The 23,108-nt window shown below is 43.0% G+C and overlaps 4 protein-coding genes and 1 long non-coding RNA gene across 9 annotated transcripts in view; 2 read left to right on the top strand and 3 right to left on the bottom strand.

Moving 5' to 3' along the window:
• ifnphi1 (interferon phi 1) overlaps positions 1–2,597 on the top strand; it is a 2,962-nt gene extending 365 nt beyond the window's left edge. Inside the window, exons 2-5 of the mRNA XM_076083417.1 lie at positions 1,022–1,096; positions 1,419–1,571; positions 1,810–1,890; positions 2,097–2,597. Coding sequence (XP_075939532.1) covers positions 1,022–1,096; positions 1,419–1,571; positions 1,810–1,890; positions 2,097–2,231 — 444 coding nt within the window. The 3' untranslated portion in view covers positions 2,232–2,597. The remainder of the gene's footprint in view (positions 1–1,021; positions 1,097–1,418; positions 1,572–1,809; positions 1,891–2,096) is intronic.
• LOC142941120 (uncharacterized) overlaps positions 1–13,786 on the bottom strand; it is a 21,553-nt gene extending 7,767 nt beyond the window's left edge. The window contains exons 1-12 of one of the 3 annotated variants that reach the window (XM_076083415.1): positions 13,607–13,786; positions 12,982–13,143; positions 11,270–11,440; positions 10,382–10,561; positions 9,041–9,099; positions 8,862–8,915; positions 8,326–8,609; positions 7,944–8,078; positions 7,687–7,821; positions 6,503–6,628; positions 6,110–6,238; positions 3,643–4,751 (exon numbers count right to left, since the gene is read on the bottom strand). In XM_076083415.1, coding sequence (XP_075939530.1) covers positions 4,558–4,751; positions 6,110–6,238; positions 6,503–6,628; positions 7,687–7,821; positions 7,944–8,078; positions 8,326–8,609; positions 8,862–8,915; positions 9,041–9,099; positions 10,382–10,561; positions 11,270–11,440; positions 12,982–13,113 — 1,599 coding nt within the window. In that variant the 5' untranslated portion in view covers positions 13,114–13,143; positions 13,607–13,786 and the 3' untranslated portion in view covers positions 3,643–4,557. Of the gene's footprint in view, positions 1–3,642; positions 4,752–6,109; positions 6,239–6,502; positions 6,629–7,686; positions 7,822–7,943; positions 8,079–8,325; positions 8,610–8,861; positions 8,916–9,040; positions 9,100–10,381; positions 10,562–11,269; positions 11,441–12,981; positions 13,144–13,606 lie in introns of those variants that run through there. The other 2 variants (XM_076083414.1, XM_076083416.1) reach the window with 2 other exon arrangements.
• Positions 13,606–23,108, top strand: part of LOC142941123 (uncharacterized) — a 10,128-nt gene continuing 625 nt past the window's right edge. Inside the window, exons 1-2 of one of the 2 annotated variants that reach the window (XR_012951105.1) lie at positions 13,606–14,359; positions 16,254–23,108. The exon at positions 16,254–23,108 is cut by the window's right edge and continues 625 nt beyond it. This is a non-coding gene — a long non-coding RNA (uncharacterized LOC142941123). The other variant, XR_012951104.1, reaches the window with a different exon arrangement.
• Positions 16,131–18,121, bottom strand: dnaaf19 (dynein axonemal assembly factor 19). Its single transcript, XM_076083418.1, has 3 exons — positions 17,588–18,121; positions 17,021–17,172; positions 16,131–16,284 (listed from the first exon to the last, which is right to left on the bottom strand). Exons 2-3 carry the CDS (start codon positions 17,167–17,169, stop codon positions 16,182–16,184), a joined length of 252 nt encoding a protein of 83 aa, XP_075939533.1. The 5' UTR covers positions 17,170–17,172; positions 17,588–18,121; the 3' UTR covers positions 16,131–16,181.
• Positions 19,984–23,108, bottom strand: part of arhgap27l (Rho GTPase activating protein 27, like) — a 20,841-nt gene continuing 17,716 nt past the window's right edge. The window contains exons 19-21 of one of the 2 annotated variants that reach the window (XM_076083413.1): positions 22,983–23,108; positions 22,683–22,788; positions 19,984–22,135 (exon numbers count right to left, since the gene is read on the bottom strand). The exon at positions 22,983–23,108 is cut by the window's right edge and continues 9 nt beyond it. In XM_076083413.1, the coding sequence (XP_075939528.1) occupies positions 21,958–22,135; positions 22,683–22,788; positions 22,983–23,108 (410 nt within the window). In that variant the 3' untranslated portion in view covers positions 19,984–21,957. Of the gene's footprint in view, positions 22,136–22,575; positions 22,789–22,982 lie in introns of both variants that reach the window. The other variant, XR_012951103.1, reaches the window with a different exon arrangement.

Genomic DNA, 23,108 nt, shown 5'->3' with positions numbered 1-23,108 from the left:
ACGATTCGGGGTTAGTCCAGGTCCTGTAGTCTAGTGGTTCTGTGGTCCTGTAGTTCTGTAGTCTAGTGGTCTAGTAGTCTAGTGGTCCAGTAGTCCTATAGTTCTCTAGTCTAGTGGTCTAGTAGTCTAGTAGTCTAGTGGTCCAGTGGTTCTGTAGTCTAGTGGTCCAGTGGTCTAGTAGTCTAGTGGTCCAGTGGTCCTGTAGTTCTGTGGTCCAGTAGTCTAGTGGTCCAGTGGCCCTGTAGTTCTGTGGTCTAGTAGTCTAGTGGTCCTGTAGTCCTATAGTTATCTAGTCTAGTGGTCCAGTGGTCTAGTAGTCTAGTGGTCCAGTAGTCTAGTGGTCCAGTGGTCCTGTAGTTCTGTAGTCTAGTGGTCTAGTAGTCTAGTAGTCTAGTGGTCCAGTGGTCCTGTAGTTCTGTAGTCTAGTGGTCTAGTAGTCTAGTAGTCTAGTGGTCCAGTGGTTCTGTAGTCTAGTGGTCCAGTGGTCTAGTAGTCCTGTAGTCCTATAGTTCTCTAGTCTAGTGGTCCAGTGGTCCTGTAGTTCTCTAGTCTAGTGGTCCAGTGGTCTAGTAGTCTAGTGGTCCAGTAGTCTAGTGGTTCAGTGGTCCTGTAGTTCTCTAGTCTAGTGGTCTAGTGGTCCAGGATACTTTTAAAATCTAGCTTTCTCTTACTGGTTTCTCCAAATTTGCCAAACAAAGTTTACAGAGTCAAAATGTTTATAAAGTTTATAAAGTTTATAAAGTCAGGCGAACAGACAAAATAAATTTTCAGAATAAAAGTTGGAGTAAAAAACAACAACTATTTGTTATAAAAACTGCGAACTGTCCCTTTAAATCTGCTTTTGACTCGTTAGTAACAGTTAGTGGACGTAAACAAGTTTAACATTTTAGAGAAAATAATAAATATTATACACAATATTTGTTTTTACATGTATTAACAATTAACTACTGACGTGGATGGAAATGTATTAAAATATTTAGTAACAAATGTCCATTTATGAAGTGAAATCTTTGTGTTTTAGGGCGGTCAGCTGACAGACCAGGAGAGTCCAGTTCCCTTTCCTTACAGACTCTACGAACGCATCAGGAAGGATGAGGTAATCAATCAATCAATCAATCAATCACAATTTAATTTAAACTGCCACTTCACCTTCTTTCAGTCTTCAGTACAAGTGACTACACTTTAATTCATGATTCTCATGTTTATGCCGACAATTTCTTAGTAAACTTCACGCACAAACATAAAGATTTATGTTGCTGACATCAGCTCTGTCAGCCAATCAGAGAGCTAGAATCCTCACACCTGTCTGTCTCTCTCCAGGTAGAGTCTCAGCTGGTTTTCATCCTCACACCTGTCTGTCTCTCTCCAGGTAGAGTCTCAGCTGGTTTTCATCCTCACACCTGTCTGTCTCTCTCCAGGTAGAGTCTCAGCTGGTTTTCATCAGAGACAGTCTGGAGCTGATCGCAGGTCTCTATCACCATGACAACCGCTCCTCCGTTACCTGGGATACGGACAAGACGGAGCGCTTCCTGATGACCATCGACAGGCAGACAGACGGCCTGAAGAGCTGTGTGAGTGGAGAGACACTTCAACTCCTTTCAGCTCCTCAACTGATACCTAAAGTACCTTCAGAGCACTTCAATAGACACTTCAACCCTTTTACTATTGAGGTTCACACTTCAACTGACATAAGCTGGTCACTTCTGACACTTCAACTGCTTTCAGTGCAGACACTTCTGACTGTTCAACTTCTTTGAGAACCGACAACTTTTAAACCTGAAGTTAACTGAACTGTGTTTTTGTCTTCAGGTGTCGACTCACAGCAGAAAAAACATGAGCCGACAGAGAAGATACTACCGGAGACTGGAAAATAGTACTCTGTACCGCACTGTGAGTACAAGTACTGCTGTTGTACTAACTGTAGCAATGTTTGGCTGGGTATGAGTACTAGTACTGAGTGTAGTACTCTGTGTACAGGGTGGTATAAGTAGTAGTACTGACTGTAGTTCTGTGTGTATAAGTACTAGTACTGACTGTAGTACTCTGTGTACAGGGTAGTATAAGTAGTAGTACTGACTGTAGTACTCTGTGTACAGGGTGGTAGTCCTGAGTCCTGGGAGCTGATCAGAAAGGAGACTAAACTGCACCTGGAGCAGTTGGACCTGCTTGCGGCCTTCGTGGTGGATTCATCTGCTGCCAGCAGGAGGCGCTCTACTGAGACTCGACACTGACTTCTATTCTGTTTCTGTTTGTCTTCTACTGTTCTATTTATTTGTCTATATTTATGTTTATATTTATGAACAAACTATTTATTTTGTGTTTACGGACTCTGAGTCTGATTTTTTACTTGAAAACATTTTTGATAACTGACAATAAAGATATTTTACACCTTTGAAGTATTTTGTGTTTTGTTTGCAATACAGTAAAATGTGTCAAAGGTTTGGTGATGATGATGATGTGATGACCTCATCAGGTTTAACTGTGACCCAACATACATTTAAGTTCTCCTTACTGGGCGGCTGTGGCTCAAGATGTAGAGCGGGTCGTCCTGTGAAGATCGCTGGTCTCCTAGTAAGTGTCCTTGATCGAACCCTAACTGCTCCTAACAACAATGCTTTGGATGGAGGCGGGGCCGATGAACGGATCTAGTCAGGAGGGAGACCAGGAGGCGGGGCCGATGAACAGATCTAGTCAGGAGGGCGACCAGGATGCGGGGCCGATGAAAGGATCTAGACAGGAGGGCGACCAGGAGGCGTGGCCAATGAACGGATCTAGTCAGGAGGGAGACCAGGAGGCGGGGCCGATGAAAGGATCTAGACAGGAGGGCGACCAGGAGGCGGGGCCGATGAACAGATCTAGTCAGGAGGGAGACCAGGAGGCGGGGCCGATGAAAGGATCTAGTCAGGAAGGCGACCAGGAGGCGGGGCCGATGAACAGATCTAGTCAGGAGGGCGACCTGGAGGCGGGGCCGATGAAAGGATCTAGACAGGAGGGCGACCAGGAGGCGGGGCCGATGAAAGGATCTAGTCAGGAGGGCGACCAGGAGGCGGGGCCGATGAAAGGATCTAGTCAGGAGGGCGACCAGGAGGCGGGGCCAATGAACGGATCTAGTCAGGAGGGCGACCTGTGTGGAGTTCACAGGATGAGAGGCGTTGTCTGGAATATTGTCCAAAGTAGTTTCCTCAGCATCCTCCTCTCTGACATCTCCAGTTCCCATATTGGGCGATACAAATAAAATTAAGTCGGAGAAGAAAAGACCCAGCATGACACAGGAAGACCCAGTAGTACCCAGTTGGACCCTCGAAGACCCAGTAGGACCAAGTAGGACCCAGTTGGACCCTCTAAGACACAGTAGGACACAGTTGGACCCTCGAAGATCCAGTAGGACCCAGTAAGACCCAGTAGGACCCATTAGGACTCAGTAGGCCCGACAGCAATAAATGAATGACGGCCATCAGAAACAAACACTCACCTTTTGTTCGTCGCCATATCAAAGCTAAGGTCAAACTGAAAGTAAAACATAGTTTTGATAAAACATTAATATGTCTATATTAAGATGTATTAATGTTTCTCTCTAATCTTTCATTTGAACATGTTTTATTTGTATTTATTTTGATTTAATGATTCTCTGAACAAACAAAACAGAATTTCACTAATTTATTGATATGTCACATTAATCATTAAACAACATAACTCACATGTTAAATGACTTATTACTGACAGTAATAACTTGTGATTAACACTGAATTGATTATAATAATAATAGATCATTATTGTACAGTTTGAACAATCAGTCTGTAGTTTGTGTCTGTGGCCTGCAGGGGGCAGCAGTTTAAAGGTAAAGTACTGTATTCAGTACACAGTATTGTACACAGTATTGTGTATCAGTACAACATGAGGGCAAAAATATATTTTTGGACTACTTCATACTTCTACTTCATACTTCATACTTTATACTTTTTAATGTACTACATTTAGTTACTTTACAGATTCAGATTATTAATCAATGAATAAATGATGATGTATTATTATTATTATTGATTATATAAAGATATTAAAATGATGAACACATTAATGCATCAATAACTATATTACAATAACATAATATATATATATATATATATATTATTCTGCATAATGAGCATTTGTACTTTTGGTTCTTTAACTATAAGGTGATGTACTTTATTTTGAAATAAGTTGAGTATTTTACACTGTGGTATTAGTACTTTTACTTTAGAGAGATCTGAGTACTTCTTCTTCTGTAAGTTAATATTTATTTATTGACATTTTAAAAGATTTTTCTTTCACTGAAACATTTCAGATACAGTTCATAGTTTGTGCCGTCTGTCTGTCTGTCTGTGTTTCTGTCTGTCTCTGTTTCTGTGTGTCTGTCTCTCTGTCTGTGTATATGTGTTTCTGTCTGTCTGTGTGTCTGTCTGTGTTTATGTGTTTATGTGTTTCTGTCTCTACTGTGACTTTGAGAAACTCTATATTTGCATATGGAGTTCTCATTAATAGTAAAATTAGTTATTACAAATCCTGTTTGTATGGAAATACTCAGGTGTGAACTGGAGGCGGGGCTTCAGTCCTGCTCTGTGATTGGACGTAGTTTCCAGGGAAGAAGCCCCTGTTGCCGTGGAGAAATCCCTCACACCAGCCGTCGTCATGGCGATGAAGCAAGTAGACGACGTCGCCCTCTGTGAGCGACAAGTCGTCGGGTTTGGAGGCCTCGTAGCTGTAGAGCGCCTCCACTGGACACACAGGGGAACTACAGTTATGTATCTGTACATATACCTTTAAGTAGAAGACATCATAAAACATTAATGTCCGCTGTTAGGCTCATAACAAGTGTAGCATCAAAGGATGGTGGGACCAACAAGCCAACCAGCAGACAGCTAGCTACTTAGCTAGCTTGCTAACTCCGCCACGCTTTCATGCAACAAGTTGTCATTTACCTGGCGATAGCAACGTGCTTTGCTACTCTGTGAAGAGAGTGTGTGGATGAAGCTTTAAGCTAGCTACTTTGCTAATTTCAAAATGCTTCCACGCTAACGATACACTAGCCGTGGAAAAAATTAGGTCGACTGGTCAGTTGAGGAGAGCAGGTGGGAGTTTCGGAGACTAGCCAGCTAACTAGCCAATCATCCTCTCTCTGAGGCTTCCGAGACTAGCTAGCTAACTAGCCAATCATCCTCTCTCTGAAGCTTCCGAGACCAGCTAGCTAACTAGCCAATCGTCCTCTCTCTGGAGCTTCCGAGACCAGCTAGCTAACTAGCCAGTCGTCCTCTCTCTGGAGCTTCGGAGACCAACTAGCTAACTAGCCAATCGTCCTCTCTCTGGAGCTTCCGAGACTAGCAGTTTAAGACTCTGGTGCTAGCCTACAGGGCAGTGAAAGGAACAGCTCCTTCCTATCTCCAGGCCATGGTCAAGCCCTACACCCCCGCCCGACCACTTCGCTCTGCTACCTCGGGGCGACTGGTTGCCCCGTCGCTCAGAGGTCCCTGCGGCCGATCGACCCGGTCGCGGCTGTTTTCTGTCCTGGCCCCACAGTGGTGGAATGAACTCCCCACTGACGTCAGGATGGCAGAGTCGCTGCCCATCTTTCGGCACAGGCTGAAAACTCACCTCTTCAAGAAGGCCTACCCTTCCGCTTAGCACTTACTTAGCATCTATTGTACTGTATTCATACTAGCTTATTGCACTTATTGTTTTTATATTAGTTTGTGGCACTTATTGCATTCGTTTGTTTCTGCACTGTACGTTGGCTCTGGTTTATGCTCTTAGATGCTTGTTTGAGGAAAGGACATGCACTTATTACTTCTGGTGACTAGTTGTTCTCTCGAAAACCGATGTTGAATACACCTATTGTAAGTCGCTTTGGATAAAAGCGTCTGCTAAATGACTGTAATGTAATGTAATGTAAAGCTAGCTAACTAGCCAGTCGTCCTCTCTCTGGAGCTTCGGACACCAACTAGCCAACTAGCCGGTCGTCCTCTCTGGAGCTTCCGACTGATATTATAGGAAACAGATGTGGCAGGTCTGTTTTCTACAATATCAATACCTGTAATATATATATATATATATATATATACACAGTATATGTGTGTACCTTTCTCCAGGTATTGTTCGGGGGCGTCTGAGTCGTAGTCCACAGGTGGAGGGAGGGGCGGCATAAGGTCATCAAAACCACCCTCATCGTCCAATAGGAGAGGAGGGGGCGTGGCTGGGAGTTCTAGATCTAAGAGCACAGAGGTCCTGTGAGTGACAGCTGTGATTGGCCAATCAGGTCTGAGGAGGCAAGGCTTTGGCAAAAAGCAGCGAAGCTTGATAGTTTACATTTTCAGGAGTTGTGTGTGTGTGTGTACTGCTGATGTGTAGTACTACTGCTGCTGATGTGTAGTACTACTGCCCTACTACTGTAATAGTATAAGATGGTCACAATACTATGCTGAACTGCTACTAGAATACTAACTACATACTAACAGTATGTGTGTTTTCTTACCCAGGTGTTCGAGGCGAGCAGGTAAGCAAAGTCGAGATGAGGAAGAGGAGCGTGGCAGCAGGGTGGAGGAGGATGAGGAGGGAGGAGCATGGGGGGGAGGGTAGGGGGGAGGAGGGGGGATCATCACTGATAGACAGACAGACAGACAGACAGACAGAATCAGTCAGTGTTAGCTTCAAGAGGGGAGTGATCATCTGTATTCATAGACAATCTATGGATCCTCACACAGAACTAAGGACTGAAAAATCATCTGATCAAATAAAGGCCTGGAACTTTCTCCTTTTCCAGGTCTCCTGGACCGACACAATTTCCTCATCGACGTAAAACCTAAACAGTCCTCAATGCCCCCCGCCCCATAATCATCACGAGGACTTCAGAAAACCTACTCAAGACTCTGTAGAACATTAAAGCCTACTGCAACCTCCTAAAGGACCCTTACAACTCAAACAGTGAGTCCTGGATCCCCTGACCTTCTTGGGGACTCCTGTAGTCCTGACTCCTGTAGTTCTCAGGGACCTCCTAACTTCCTATGGGACTCCTGAAACCTTATTCAGATCAACTAGAAATCCTCATTCCTGAAACTTGCTCAAGGCCCATACGTAGTGTTGCCCAAATGACTCCTGGGGACATTTAAAGGGCTGCTTTAACTTTCTCAAAACACTCCTATGAATGATTCTTGGAACACCTCTCACAATATTCGTAGGAACCCAAACATTTCGACAATGGCCTGTAGAACCTCAAGAACGACTGAAACTAACAACAGTTTTTTCAAGAACTCATAGAATCTCATCAAGGACACCTAGAACTGAATTGATGTCCCCTGGTTCTCCTGCAACTTTCCTCAAGCAAGCCTAGTAACCCTAACACCCTCAAGAACTCCTAGTACCAATGACATCTTCAAGAACTCCTAGTACCCCTAAAATCCTCAAGAACTCCTAGTAACCCTAACATCCTCAAGAACTCCTAGTACCAATAACATCCTCAATAACTTATAGTACCCCTAACATCCTCAAGAACCCCTAGTACCAATAAGATCCTCAAGAACTCCTAGTACCAATAACATCTTCAATAACTCCTAGTTCTTTATGAATGAATCTTTATCTTTCAGGTGTTTTAATTATGTGTAGTATCTGTTTTTATCTGGGTTTCTATTGGCTGACAGTGACTTCCCTCTGTCGGCTTACGTGATTGGACAGCAGGTAGGAAGAGAGAGCGTGTATAACTGCTGCGGGAGGCGGGGCCAGAGCGAACCCTCAGAGAGAGAGAGCGAGTGGTAGGGGGCGAGTGATGGCGGTGACTCCTCCTGGGCGGAAGGGTCACTGAAGAAGAACACCACAGAACAAGAAACTGAGAAAAAAGGAACTGAGAGGAAAACACCAGAGGGGGGGGGGGGGGAGAGAGAGAGAGAGAGAGAGAGAGAGAGAGAGAGAGAGACAGGTACCCTCTACTTCCTGGTTGGGTGGAGGTGGAGGGGGCGGGGCTGGCAGCTCTGAGGCCTCATTGGGCAGCGGAGGGAAGCCGTCATCATCAGAGGGAGGAGGGGGAGATGGAGGGGGGAAGCTGCTCTCTTCCACAACTAAGGAGACAGAAGAGATCTGATGTCATCGTGATGTCACTCAGTTTGACCAATGATCCGGGCCAAGATTATTTAGAGTCAACACTTGTTACAATTTAGGTTTTACTGATCGGGTGTATCTGTTTATCTGAACCAGGTTCATCTGATCTGACTTCACCTGAACTGGGTCTTCTAATCCGGGTTCATCTGATCCAGACTAATCGTCATGGTAACATTCATTGACACGCTGCTTTTGTTTTAGCCTCACCTGTCTCGAGGCTGAGGGGCGGAGCCTGTGGAGGAGCGCTGTAATTGGTCAGAGCCTCTGAAGGAGGGGGAGGAGGGAGCAGAGCCACCGTCTCTCCTGACGAATCAAGAGAAGGTGGAGGGGTCGAGGTGTCAGCAACCTCATCCTCCTGTGCTGACATCTCATTCGCCGTAGGAGGAGGAGGCGGGGCTTCGTCTAGCAGCGTGGTGATGGTGTCACCATCAGGTGGAGCCTGACAGGTGGTGGGGATGGTGGGCGAAGCCACGGGTTTCCCGAAACTAGAGCTGAGAAAGACGTAATAAATAAAAATAGAGAAGTTTATAAATGTGTTCAAAGATCTTATCAGACATCAGAAAAGTCTTTTTTCATCACAAGATGATTTATTTAAGACTTGAATATTAACTGCAGATCATTTGTAAAACATAAATATTATATATAATATTTATATAATTAATATTGATGTTAGTGTGACACTAGGCTGAGGCTTTTATTGTGAAAGTCAACCTGAATGTGTTCCTCACTAAGAGGGTTATTACCCGCTGACAGTGGGCACCACCGGGCACTGCACCGCTTCTGGAGGTTTGGTGGACCTGAAACACACACACACACACACACACACACACACACACACACACACACACACATCCTTGTTAGAGATGTCTGAGATGAAACAGGAAGTTGTCATTAAAAGAAACACAGTAGAATCACACTGAACCTGGTGGAGGCGCCATGTTTGCGGATCGTTCCTGTTCGGTCAGACTGTTTCCCAGAGACCTGATGGGGGGGGGGGGGGGGGGGCAGAGACATGATTGTGTTACTGTGTGTGTGTGTGTGTGTGTGTGTGTGGGGTGTGTGAGAGCTTCAATAGAGTCTCTCAGGCCTCAGCAGCTCTAATTAGTCTCTCTAAACATTTTCCCACGCTCTACAAAGACTGTGTGTGTGTGTGTGTGTCTGTCAGTGTGTGTGTGTGTGTGTGTGTGTGTGTGTGAGAGTGTGTATGTGTGTGTGAGAAGAGTTTTTACAAACCTCTTCATGGAAGTCTGAACTGTGTGTTGGCTGAACACCAGCAGCAGTAACATACGAATACAATAGACATTAAAGGGCAGTTTTACATTTACACAACAGTCACACACTGAAGAGATCTTCTTCTTCTTCTTCTTCTTCTTCTTAACTTCAGATAAAAGTATTAGAAACATATTTACTGTGTTTTTCTCCTCCATCACTTCTTACTCACATATCCAACATGTCTGCAGTGAAATGCTGCGTTTCCCTCCAGTACTGTGATTGTTCAAGTTCTCACTGGATACTGGTTTACTTTACAGCAGTTTACAGCAGTTTGCATCAGTTTGCAATGTTTGCAATATGTTGAAGTAATTTGCAATAGTTTACAATTGTTTAAAATACTTTAAAATACTTTGCACTGGACACTGGTTTACTTTACAGCAATTTACAGCAGTTTGGAGTAGTTTACAGCAGTTTGCGGCAGTTTACTGTAGTTTGCCATAGCTTGCCATAGTTTTCAATAGTTTACAGCAGTTTAAAATAGTTTACAATAGTTTGCAGTAGTTTACATTAGTTTACTGTGTACACTGGAGGAGTTTGCAGTGGATAACAATAGTTTACAGCAGTTTTCAGTAGTTTACAGCAGTTTATAATAGTTTACAACAGCAGAGCTGAACATCCGAGACTATCGGGAGGAAATAATATGACAGAAAATAAAATCCGGTCGAAGATAAAGTTTGAATGAGGAACTTTTTCTGCAGAGTCACTTCTGTTTCTGTGGTTTTGCTGCAGACACCGATTTCCTGTTAGCATCTCAACACAGAAACTTCACCCAAAACTAGACTAAACTTCTGCTTTTGTTTTTGGCTTCTCTTCTCTTTAAAATACTGCTGATCACAATAGAACTACTTTAAAATGACCCTCAGAGGAAAGTGAAGTGAAAGAACCCAAAATGTCTGTTACTTTAGTACAGAAGGTCACATTTGAACCAGGAAGTGGATCTAAAGACACACTAAAGAACATGTGTGTGTGTGTGTGTGTGTGTGTGAGGTACTTTTATGCCGTGGCCGAGGCCGTCCAGCTGCTGGTAGTTGATTGGTCGGCGGCTGTAAGGTGGGCGGGGCTGTGACCCGGCAGGAGGAAGGAGGATCTTGTGGCTTCGTGGGACGCGTCGCACCGCCGTGAAGACGCCGATCTCTCTACGAGAAACTTTCTCTTTGTGCATCTCCACCGTCTGAAGAGAGGAACGGATCAACAACTCATTAATGAAGAAGAATCTGAGGTGAAAAGAACCTACATATAAAACACATTTAATAAAGTCAAAGATCACAGAGGAAGAGTTCAAAAGACTCAACATGGACTCACTTTGGACCTCAGATGAATCACTGATAGTGAATCCATATATTATTATCAATATTATTAGTTATTAATTTTATTGTCTGGGATTTAAGAACTGCTGCATAAAGACATCACTGATAAAATACATGAAATAAGAGATTATTTATGGAATATATTTACAGTTTGAGAAACATTTAAAAACAAACAACAGATGAAGGAATGCAGGACTTTTATAAACACTTTAAATCACTGTAGTGAACACAAAGCAGACGGAAAACAGAGGCTCCATTCATCCATTCACACACACACACACACACACACACACACACACACACACACACACACACACACACACACACACACACACACACTGCGATGATGACCTGGATCGGTATTCTCAACACTTGGTCAGAGGGAACAAACAGAAGTAACCAATCAGATTGAAGCTCATCAATAACATGCTGGCAGTTGTCGGTCGGGATTCAAACACGTGTTTTCATGGTGACGCAGGTTCTACAAACAGTCGGTGTAACGTGGAACCTACACTTCCCACAATGCACCTGGATAGTGTCGTCACCGACAGGTGATGGAGGGCGGGGCTCACCTGACCAATGAGGTTGATGGAGGACTCCATGCGACGGAGCTGATTGGTTTGAGCGTCCAGCAGACTCAGCACGCTACTGGCCAGAGTGGTGATCTGGTAGGCGACGCTGGCCAGTGATTGGGTGGTGAAGTTCTTAGTCTCCTCCAACGCCTTCAGAGAGCCGTCACCTGACTGATACATGGAAACAGAGGGGGTTAGCTTAGCTTAGCACAAAGACTGGAAACAGGGGTAAACAGCTAGCCAAGCTTAGCACAAAGGATGTGAAAACTGTTAACATAGCTTAGCACAAAAGTTGAAAAAAAGGGGGAAACTGTCAGCCAAGCTTAGCACAAAGACTGGAAACAGGAACAAACTGTTGTAAGCCTGTCGTAGCAGTAATCGGCCACGTTTAGCAGGTTTTCCTACTAGCAGTAGTAGTAGTAGCAGTAGTAGTAGCAGTAGTAGTACTAGTAGTACTAACCTGTATGTAGTTATTATGACAGTACTCGGCCACATTCGGCAGGTTGTCGTAGTATGAATGTAGTAGTAGTAGCAGTAGTACTAGTAGCAGTAGTACTAGTAGTAGTAGTACTAACCTGTATGTAGTTATTATGACAGTACTCGGCCACGTTCGGCAGGTTGTCGTAGTAGTAGTAGTAGTAGTAGCAGTAGTAGTAGCAGTAGTACTAACCTGTATGTAGTTATTATGACAGTACTCGGCCACATTCGGCAGGTTGTCGTAGTAGTAGCAGTAGGACTAGTAGCAGTAGTACTAGTAGCAGTAGTACTAACCTGTATGTAGTTATTATGACAGTACTCGGCCACATTCGGCAGGTTGTCGTAGTAGTAGTAGTAGCAGTAGGACTAGTAGCAGTAGTACTAGTAGTAGTAGTACTAACCTGTATGTCGTTATTATGACAGTACTCGGCCACGTTCGGCAGGTTGTCGTAGCAGTAGAACTAACCTGTATGTAGTTATTATGACAGTACTCGGCCACATTCGGCAGGTTGTCGTAGTAGTAGTAGTAGTAGCAGTAGTACTAGTAGCAGTAGTATTAACCTGTATGTAGTTATTATGACAGTACTCGGCCACATTCGGCAGGTTGTCGTAGTAGTAGTAGTAGCAGTAGTACTAGTAGCAGTAGTACTAACCTGTATGTAGTTATTATGACAGTACTCGGCCACATTCGGCAGGTTGTCGTAGTAGTAGTAGTAGTAGTAGTAGTAGTAGCAGTAGTACTAGTAGCAGTAGTACTAACCTGTATGTAGTTATTATGACAGTACTCGGCCACATTCGGCAGGTTGTCGTAGTAGTAGTAGTAGTAGTAGCAGTAGTACTAGTAGTAGTAGTACTAACCTGTATGTAGTTATTATGACAGTACTCGGCCACATTCGGCAGGTTGTCGTAGTAGTAGTAGTAGTAGTAGTAGTAGTAGCAGTAGTACTAGTAGCAGTAGAACTAACCTGTATGTAGTTATTATGACAGTACTCGGCCACATTCGGCAGGTTGTCGTAGTAGTAGTAGTACTAGTAGCAGTAGTACTAGTAGTAGTAGTACTAACCTGTATGTAGTTATTATGACAGTACTCGGCCACATTCGGCAGGTTGTCGTAGTAGTAGTACTAGTAGCAGTAGTACTAACCTGTATGTAGTTATTATGACAGTACTCGGCCACATTCGGCAGGTTGTCGTAGTAGTAGTAGCAGTAGTACTAGTAGTAGCAGTAGTACTAACCTGTATGTAGTTATTATGACAGTACTCGGCCACGTTCAGCAGGTTGTCGTAGTTTTCCAGCAGAGCTTTTCTGGCGCTCGGTGTTTCCTTCATGATCTTCATCACCTCGTCTTTAAAGTTCTGATCCTTCATCACTGATTCAGAGACAAAGTATCTTTTTATCTGAAATCATTTTTACGGTTTAGTTTCCTTCTATAAAACATCAATAACACAGAACTGATACATGTACATTTACTCAAGAGCTGTACTTTCACTTTACTGAGTTTTATGTACTTTATACTTCTACTTCACTACATCTCAGAGAAACGTACTTTTACTGCTTCACAGAATGAGATTTTATTTGTTTTCAAACAGGAGCAGTTTACAAAATATATTTTTTATATTTATATTTTTAACAGTGAAATGCTGCTTTTTCATAGTTTAATATAGAATACCTTTACTGCAATACTTAATAACTCCATTTTGCTGATAATGTTTTACTGAATGAAGAACTGTGACGAGTATTCTTTAGAATGCAGTACTGATACTTGATACATGATCTGAATACTTTTGAGAACTGCTGACAAACATTTATCTTGTTTTTAAATCTAATGAAAGAAGAAGTTATAAAACTTAAATAACTCACCAGAAATATTTCAAATAGAATCTGAAGTTCAAGAGTGAAGAACAAGTGATGGTGTCTCTCTCTCTATCTCTGTCTCTCTATCTGTGTGTCTGTCTCTCTCTCTCTCTCTTTCTGTCTGTCTCTCAGCGTCCTCTTCATGGAAACATCAACCTTCAGCTCAACTTTTCTTCTCTTGAGCAGCGACCTGCAGCCAAAGATCCTCTCTGTTCCCGAAGAGCTCTCACTCCTTCTGAAAACTGAAACCCTCTCATGGACCCAGAGGACTGCTTTCAAACATCCGGGAAGCTTCTTCAACTCTTTTCATCACCACTGAACCCCAGCATGTATTTAATACTTAATATTATAATTCTGCAATAGTTCATATTAATGTCTCGTTTTAACTTGAGTGGTTTTATTGTCTGAACTACAGAAACGGTTAAATAATGAACGGTGTAAACTTCTTTAAAGACCACAGCGGCACTCTGAAGGACCCTGGAACTCCTGAGACCTAGTTCAAGGACTCCTGGAAAGGTGTGAAGGGAGAAAACAGCCCTTAAGAGGATCCTGGACTATTGAAGGTCCCCCAGACAATTTCAAGGAGTCCTGGAATCTCTAGAGGGACATAAACTGTGAGGGATTCTAGTCTCCATGAATGAGGTCAGAGTAAGACCTCTTGTCTGTATTTCCTCCTCTGTGTGTGAACCTGCTCAGCTCAAACCACTTCCTGTTTCACACCAGAGAGAAAAACTTCATTATCAACATGAAGTACTGACAGTAAGTTTACACCAGAGTCTGTTCATAAAAGAGTATATAACACATGAACGGCACCGTTCATAACACGTCAACGACACCGTCCACAACACGTCAACGGCACCGTTAACAACAACCTTTTAACTACTAGGCCTGTTTTTAGCCCCCTGCTCGGAAATTGCATACTCCTACTCCTTTGAGTACACTACCCAAACTACAAGGTCTATTTTAATAATTTTGATGCTAGAATACTGGTAACACTTGTGAGATGTGTTGATATACATTGATTGATGTATATGTTACTGGTTAATATAGAAAAATAAGAGATTACACAGCTGAAATTGAAAACATTCAGCTCCGCCTGGAAAAAATGCACTTTCAGTGATAAAAAGTTATTGAAATAATGCAGTATGATCCCTAAAAACTTTCTTAAGTCATAGCATAACTGATCAGTAGTTATTACAAAATGGTTAGAGTGGAATAAAGTGAATAATAAGAGGTTTTTATTACAAAGGGGTCAGGCGAGGTCATCATTTTCGAACCAGCTGTTGCAGCTCTTACATTGTACTTTTATACACTATATAACTATATATTTCACTTTCTTTATCACTCATATGATTCAATACATCCAAATACAGATAATAGGAATCATATTCATATTCATAACATCATCAGAGCCAGTTTTGGCTGTCATCTGTAGGATTTTCTCATTGCATGGGTGTGTGTGTGGCTGGATCTCAGCCTATCCTCGGTCGATTTCCAAAAACAACCCCTCTTTAGACGCGTCATCGTCTTAGGAAGACTCATGCCAAATTTGGTGGCGATCGTCAAAAGATTTCGTACAATAAAGTTGCCAGAAGTGAGGCGTGTACCCCGGCGGAAATTTCCGGTCGCAGGCAGTCTGACCACTCGCCCAAGCCCCCTTGACCGCTCTTATTCTGGAAACAAGTCGGAAGTCAACAGTATGCAGTTGGCAGCAATGACTACAGCTTTGGAACGGAAATTCCGCGACGTTATTATCCATATTTTGAGAAAACTTGGGCGCATAACCACGATTTTTGTCGGCGAAGTTCAGCATGAAGGTACGTTTGATCGGGACACAACGGTTTAGTGCTTCTACGGATCGTAAAACAGAAGTTAGTTACGTGTTCCGCCACGTGTGCTAATGCTAATAAATGCTTTGTATGACTGGGTAGCTGTTAGCATGAGGGTACAAACATTGATTTACTGTACTCATAGCGCCGATTTCTGGCCCGGATTTGGTGCTTTTATGCCACGATATTGTTATACTTATATGAGTAGCCTATAGTTGTCTTTGGAGTTTATAATAAGTGACTTATATGATGTTGTTGTCCACACGTTGCTATTTCATCCAAAAAAAAAAGTGGCCGTGTCCACACTACTGGCTAATAATCATGCTATTTTCCGCATTTGATTTTGGGGTACCCTCAACACGAGCGCCCCCCAATTGGGGGGCGCTCGTAGCCAGAAGGTTAACAACACATCAACGGCACCGTTCATAACCATCAACGACACCGTTAACACATCAACGGCACCGTTCATAACACATCAACGGCACCGTTAACAACACATCAACGGCACCGTTAACAACACATCAACGGTACCTATTACTTCAGACTATACTTCCTCCACTTTGTTACATTCTGTTAATAACAGCTGCAGAATATTTCTGGTTCATATGTTCCCATGTTTTTAATAGTGAAGCTGTTTTCAATGATTAATTAATTATATGATTATTAATGAATAAACAAAGAATAATAATGAACGTCACAGTTTCTTTATGTTCACAATATGTTTTATTACAATCACAGTAAAACAAAGTTCATCACTCGTTGGTCGGGGCGACCGGGTTCCAAGGCTGTTTCCGTTGAGCTCTGTCTTTATCTTTCTTCTCCAGAGGCTTCAGGTGGCAGGACAGGACCAGGTCCCTGAGACACAGACACAAACCATCAGGACAGGACCTGGTCTCTGAGACACAGACAAACCTTCAGGACAGGACCAGGTCCCTGAGACATAGACACAAACCTTCAGGACAGGACCAGGTCCCTGAGACATAGACACAAACCTTCAGGACAGGACCAGGTCCCTGAGACATAGACACAAACCTTCAGGACAGGACCAGGTCTCTGAGACACAGACACAAACCTTCAGGACAGGACCAGGTCTCTGAGACACAGACACAAACCTTCAGGACAGGACCAGGTCCCTGAGACACAGACACAAACCTTCAGGACAGGACCAGGTCCCTGAGACATAGACACAAACCTTCAGGACAGGACCTGGTCTCTGAGACACAGACAAACCTTCAGGACAGGACCAGGTCTCTGAGATACATAGAGACCCACACTGAGCCTGGAACTCTTTACAGGACCTGAACGAATCTCACTCAACACCCGAAGGGGTCTCCAGGACCAACAACAACAGAAAAATGTTCCTGTAAAATTCATCCCTCATAAAACTCTCTGATTTCTGTCTTTAATAACTTGTGGAGTCCCTCAGGGACACGTCTCGGGTCCTCTGAACTTTACAACCTCATAAATATTTAATGAAACACCTCATTAATCCTCTGGCTCTGTCTTAAATGGATACTACAGGACCTGGAGGTGTTTCCAGAACCTGGAGGTGTTTCCAGGACCTAGAGGTGTCTCCAGGACGTGTATTTACCTGAACTGGCAGTAGGAGGAGACTCCCTGGTTGACGGCTCTCAGTTTGGCGTCGTTCTCTTGGTGATGTCGCCGCTCAGACTCGATCGCCCCCTTCAGCTCTCTCTCCAGCGTTGAGAAGTTGATGACATCATACTCTGACCTCGCCATGACCTGATGATGTCATAAAGGTTCACATTGATTTTTACACTTACACTTTACACTACAAAAATCAGACCAGAACCAGACCAGAACCAGACCAGAATCAGACCAGACCTTGACAACAGTACTGATGTAGACCTGAGTGGGTCTGAAGGTTTACTGGATACCAGACCGACCAGTTTGATCCTCACAGCTAACAAGTTCTGGATTACACTGACACTTTACTTTAGTAAAAGTATTAATACCACAGTGTAGAAGTACTCTGTTAGGAGTAAAAGTATTAATACCACAGTGTAGAAGTACTCTGTTGGGAGTAAAAGTACTAATACCACAGTGTAGAAGTACTCAGCTCAGTGGCTAACGTTAGCTTCCATGCTAACATGCTAAAACTAGAAGCTAGCAGGTGAAGCAGATTTAAACAGTTTACCTGAAGCAGCTCGGGGTCCTCGTGCTACCGTCTCTCTCCGTGTGGTGACGTGTTTCAGGTGTTTTCAGGCTCCTCGTGGATCACAAACAACAAACCGTCTCCTTGACGACGGGATGACGGACCGCGCCTGCGCACTTGAAAGCAGTGACAGCGCCGTACAGTCGCCAGTCCGCTCGGTTTAAAACATTAATACTTATATAAAATACATGTTTTATTATAAATATGTTGAATATAGATGATGAAGTGAACAACAGCTGATTTATTTTGACTTTTCCTAAACTGAATCGGTTTGTTTAGATCCAGGAGACGTTATAGATTTAACAACCCTAAAGAGACTCGTCTCCTCCGGACGTGGAGGATTTAAACTGTCCAGAGGACAGAACCAGGTCTCAGCTCCAGTTCGGGTCGGTCGGTGATGACGTCAGGTGGATCAGAACCCGTAGAACCAGTCTGACTGAGCTCAGGTGACCTGGTTTCTACCATAGACTGGTGGTTCACACGGCTCGTTGTTTCTTCTTCTTTGTGGATGGAGCTCAGCGGTTCAGTGCTGCCGCCGCTGGACGGAAGAGGAACTACACCTCTGTTCTTCTGTCCTCGTGCTGCCGCCGCTGGACGGAAGAGGAACTACACCTCTGTTCTTCTGTCCTCGTGCTGCCGCCTGCTGGACCATGTTAGCATGTTAGCATGAATTATGTTTGTAATGTTTCTTATTGTCAGGTTGTGAAATTCTATTTGTGCAAATAATAAATCATAACACATCAAAGTGTCACTGTAGTATTTATATGTTATTCAAGTATTTATCTGTTATAACATATAAATACTGTTATATACATATATATATATATAAATTAGGGCTGGGCAAGTTAACACGTTATTATCGCGTTAACGCATTAATTAATTAACGCCGACAATTATTTTATCGCGCATTAACGCAGTTTTTAAAAAATGCAATACACACCATTGATGCAGCAAATCACCCAAACAAACAGTGGAGGAAGTCTTCAGACTAGTTGATGCAGCGTGTGGGAGAAGTAGAGATAAACTAAAGCAACACAAGCTAACAGATGCTACAGAGAAGTGGAGACAAACTGCAGGTTAGTGTTGTGGAAGATGTCGGTCTGAGGAAAGTTCTTAGGATGCAACGAATGACGTCACGTATGAGCCTCAAGACACATGATCGTGGCTCTGGACTCTGAGGGTAACTTGTTTTAGATAAAACATTAATGCCCTGTGGCAAATAGCTTTGGTTTTATATTTGATTTGATTACAGTTGAGATTTACAAGAAATATTATAACTGCTACTGTGTAAAGGGAATACTGCTGTTAACAAGAACCTGATGTGTTTAAAGTGTTTAAACCATATGTTATTGACCTTTTGTTCATCAGCAGTACTTTTTAAATAAAAGTGCACAATACACTACTTTAGAATTCATTATTGAACTTTGCGCATAACAATGAGATTAATCGCATTTTCAAAATTGTAATCGCTGCCCAGCACTAATATACGTATATATATATATATACATATATGTATATATACATATATGTATATACATATACATATATGTATATATATATATATAACAGTCAGATGGATATAGAATGGACACAATCAGTGAATCATTAAAAAAGATGTTTGCTAAGTGAACACAAGTTATTTCTTTATATACTTATGTTTTCTTATGACATCATGATTATTACTGATGATGAAGATATGAAGTGATCGTACGAGAGCTCTCACTGACTTTATTTACACACTTTGTTAATTTACACAATCTTTATGTGCAGGTGATGAAGATGAAGTTTATATCTGTTATAATATAAATGTACTTCTAGTGTCTCCACGAGTACAAACACGCTGGTTTAAATGTTAATGATAAAGAGAATCTATGAGTGTAAAGTAACATGTGATATGAAGTTAAGTTAAAAGAGAGGCATCATTAATATCTATGTGCATTATATGAAATAATGCCTCATTTAACTTGTCAGTCTGACTTCAGTTCATCGTCTGAAAAGTGTTCTCATGAGTCAGAGTTTCTGATCAGTTAATCTCTTTCTACCGTCAGTTTTGTTTTCATAGATCACATTTGATTGTGAAGTTGCGTTCGACTCTTTCAGAACATTTATCAATGAGACTCCAGGTCTGTGATTGATCAGTTGACCTGAGATGACACCTGGAGGTCTGACGGTCGGCGGTAGAAATGAGCGTAAACAGGTCTTTAGATTTCAGATTCATGTGAAAAATATCTCAGAAGACCTTTTCTGTCTCCGTCGTTCATTTGTAACTAATGAAGCTCCGGCTGTGGTTGAGACTCCGTCTGGAAATAAACTGGATTCATTGAAGAGTTTATGAAGTTCAGAGTAAATGAGTCAGAAAACACTCCCGAACAAAGAGATCAGTTCATTTGTTTTAATCTGTCAATCTTCCATGTGTACTTTGTTCTATATCTGTAATACATATTAACTCAATAACATCAAACATACAGATTATCATTTCTATTCACCTGTCAAACAAACAGTAAACATGTTCCTGTAAAATTCATCCCTCATAAAACTCTGATTTCTGTCTTTAATAACTTGAGGAGTCCCTCAGGGAAATGTCCCGGGTCCTCTCAACTTTATATTCTTATTAACATTCAACGATAAACACTTTAATTAACAGTTAGATCCAGGGTGTGTTGAGCCTAGCTTAGCACAAAGACTCATTTCCTGTGACAAAGCGCTTCTTCTTCTTCTTCTGTGGTGTTATGTGTCTCTCTTGAAAACAACACTACGTGACTGATTGTGATCCAGCGTCTTAAGTCTTATTGATTTCAAACTAAAACACAAACTTGGTATCAACATATTCTAGAAAATGACTTTTATGTGCATATCTGTGACTTTATTTATAACTTTGAATTAAACTTCAGTAGGAATGTGGTTTTAGAGGATCCAGTGTTCATCTACATGTAGAAAAGCTTCATGTGTTAAAGCTGCATTCTCTCTAGTGTCCACCAGGGGGCGACTCCTCTGGTTGTATAGAAGTCTATGAGAACATGACTCTACTTCATAGAACATTTGAGGTTGTTCTAGAGAAAGTGTGTGAACTTTGAGACTGGAACTTTCGTTAAAAACAGGAAAGCACAGGCAGAATCACTGGAGACGGACGGGTCACGGAGGTCCAGAGTTCTGAAGGTTCTGGAGAATCCTCTAATTTTAGAACCAGTGGATTAGGTGGTTCCACCTGGGTCAGGTGATGTTTGGTTCCAGAGTTCTACAAGGTTCCAAAAGAATCTGGAACCTGTTTGGATAGTTCTCACTCTGAGATGTTGGGTTCTGGGTTCTATTTAGTGTTTTGTTTGGTCTGTTGCCTTGAAAGCAAAGTGGAGGTGCTGGTTAAGGTTTCAGAACCAGTCCTGGGTTCAAGGTGGTTCAATTCAGGGTCTTACTGTGGTGCATACGGCTTGGTGGTCTTGTGATGAGAGCGTTATGTACTCAACAGCTTCAACACCCCTTGAATTTAAATGTCAACCCAATTTAAAAAAGGAGGTGATTTTTAAAGAGTTCTAGAAGGTTTTGGGAGAGTTGTTCCTCAAAGTGAGAGAATTCGTTTTGTTCACAAGTGTCACAATGAGTCCAAGGTTCTACATAGTTCCACTCAAGTTCTACCAGTGATATTTAGTGGTCGGTAAAGGGCAGGTTCCAGGTTCTACCCCAATAAACTCTGATGACCAGGCACTTTTTAAAACTCTGATGTGGGTTTTATAAGTTGCTAAAATGTCAAATTTTTGTTGGTCTTTTAAATTGTAAAATGGCTCAAGTTTAAAATAACAAAACCAGTCCAGGGTTCTAGATGGTTCCACTCTGGTTCTACCGGGACCATTTCAGGTGCGGTAGTTAGAGAGTTACCTGGTGAAGCCTGCTGGTTCCAGTTGTAATCCCCTGTCATCATTTTTTAGTCCTGGAGATCTACAAAGTTCCTGAAGGATCTGGAATTTGTTGGAAGAGTTCTTGCTCAAAGTGAGATGTCTGGAGGATTTAAAGTGGCAAGAATATATCTTCCATTTGGTCGATTACCTTAAAAAAAAAAAAAGAGCAAGGCTGCTGTCAAATGTTTCAAAACCAGTTCAGGGTTCTAAGTGGTTCCACTCAAGTTCTACTTGGATCATTGCATCACAGCAGTTAGAAAGAGGCATCATGTAGCCAGCAGATTCCAGGTTCAATCTCCGGTGAACTTGGGCCAGAGACGAGGTAACGATTAGGTTCAAAGTTTGAGAAGGTTCCCTGACACTTTGGAAGACTTTCAGCAGGTTTCCTAATGTTTGGGGGGGGCTTGCAGGAGGTCTCAGAGGGTTCTGGGAGGTTCCAGAGGAGCTCCAGGAGGTTCCCCCCTACCTCTGGGAGAAGACGGTGTGGAACTCGTTGAGTATGAGCTCCACTATCTGACTCTGGAACACCATGTGGATCGTCATATTGGCGGACTCGGTCTGAGGGCGAAGCAACGTGGGGCCGAACACGATGGCGACGCTCTGAACCGACATCCTGTTGGACTCCTTGTGCTCGATCACCCTGCAGAGAGAGAGAGACAAACCCAACAATGTGAGTCATCTCTTTAAGTTTGAAAAGGCTGATATGGTTGTCAGATGTCTGTGGAACTGGAACCAGAACCAGAACTGAGTCCGAGCCTGCTTTCACACTAAACCTGTTTGGTTCCGCTAAAATAGACTCAGGTCTCAGGTGCGATTTGTTTGAGCTGACGTGGCCGAAACAACCAAACCTAGACCGCCTGAAACGGCGGGTCTGGTCCGGTGCGGTCCGTTTGTGGTGTGAAAGCAGACGAACCAACCGGAGGACTTTATAAGGGCAGCTATGTGATTTTAGAATGATTCCAGAAGCTAAACTACCAGTACACCTGTCTACTCCTCTTGGTTCATGGTGAATAGGAACCAGACAAGAACTAAAAGACAACAATAAGTATCATGTTGTCTCCTGGTCCGGACCAGACGAACCTAACGACCGAGTACAGGAGTGAGAGGATCGTCCCCCCAAACACCTCAGGTCAACGTCCAACATGTCAACACCGTGTGTGCTGTGACTGGTTGGAGGTGCTGTTCACCTGCGCAGGTGTTTGAACAGCAGCTCCATGGTGTCGTGGTTTGGCAGAGGCAGAGAGCGAACCAGGTCCTTCATGTAGGAGACTTTCAGGCTGTAGTCCTGGACCTCTGCAGGGAAATAAACACACGTGGTTTTAGTAATTTTAATTATATAAATGTCCCCCGGTCTTAGTGGTTGTAATGTCCCCCGGTCTTAGTGGTTTTAATGTCCCCCGGTCTTAGTGGTTGTAATGTCCCCCGGTCTTAGTGGTTGTAATGTCCCCCGGTCTCAGTCTCCGATGGAGGACCGGTGGTTTACTGACGGATCGCAGCGATGAACTTGTCAAAGCAGCTGAAGGGAAACAGCGGTTCTGGAAGCTCCCGCAGGAAAAGCTTCAGAGCTCCAGTGATCACATGGATCTCCTCCCACTGTCCGTCCTCCAGGTCCA

This window comes from Anarhichas minor, unplaced genomic scaffold, assembly GCF_050575085.1.
Source record: "Anarhichas minor isolate MPS153535 unplaced genomic scaffold, ASM5057508v1 ptg000129l, whole genome shotgun sequence".
In the NCBI taxonomy this organism is placed as follows: domain Eukaryota; kingdom Metazoa; phylum Chordata; class Actinopteri; order Perciformes; family Anarhichadidae; genus Anarhichas; species Anarhichas minor.
The sequence above is the reverse complement of the archived record's forward strand: the minus strand, read 5'-3'. Positions and strand labels throughout refer to the sequence as shown.

Bases quoted from the DNA above. Each gene is read 5' to 3' on its own strand.
- dnaaf19 (XM_076083418.1), bottom strand. From the start codon at position 17,169: ATGGCGAGGTCAGAGTATGATGTCATCAACTTCTCAACGCTGGAGAGA. The intron at 16,285-17,020 runs GTAAATACACGT...TCTGTGTCTCAG, and splicing joins TCCTCCTACTGCCAGTTCAG to GGACCTGGTCCTGTCCTGCC.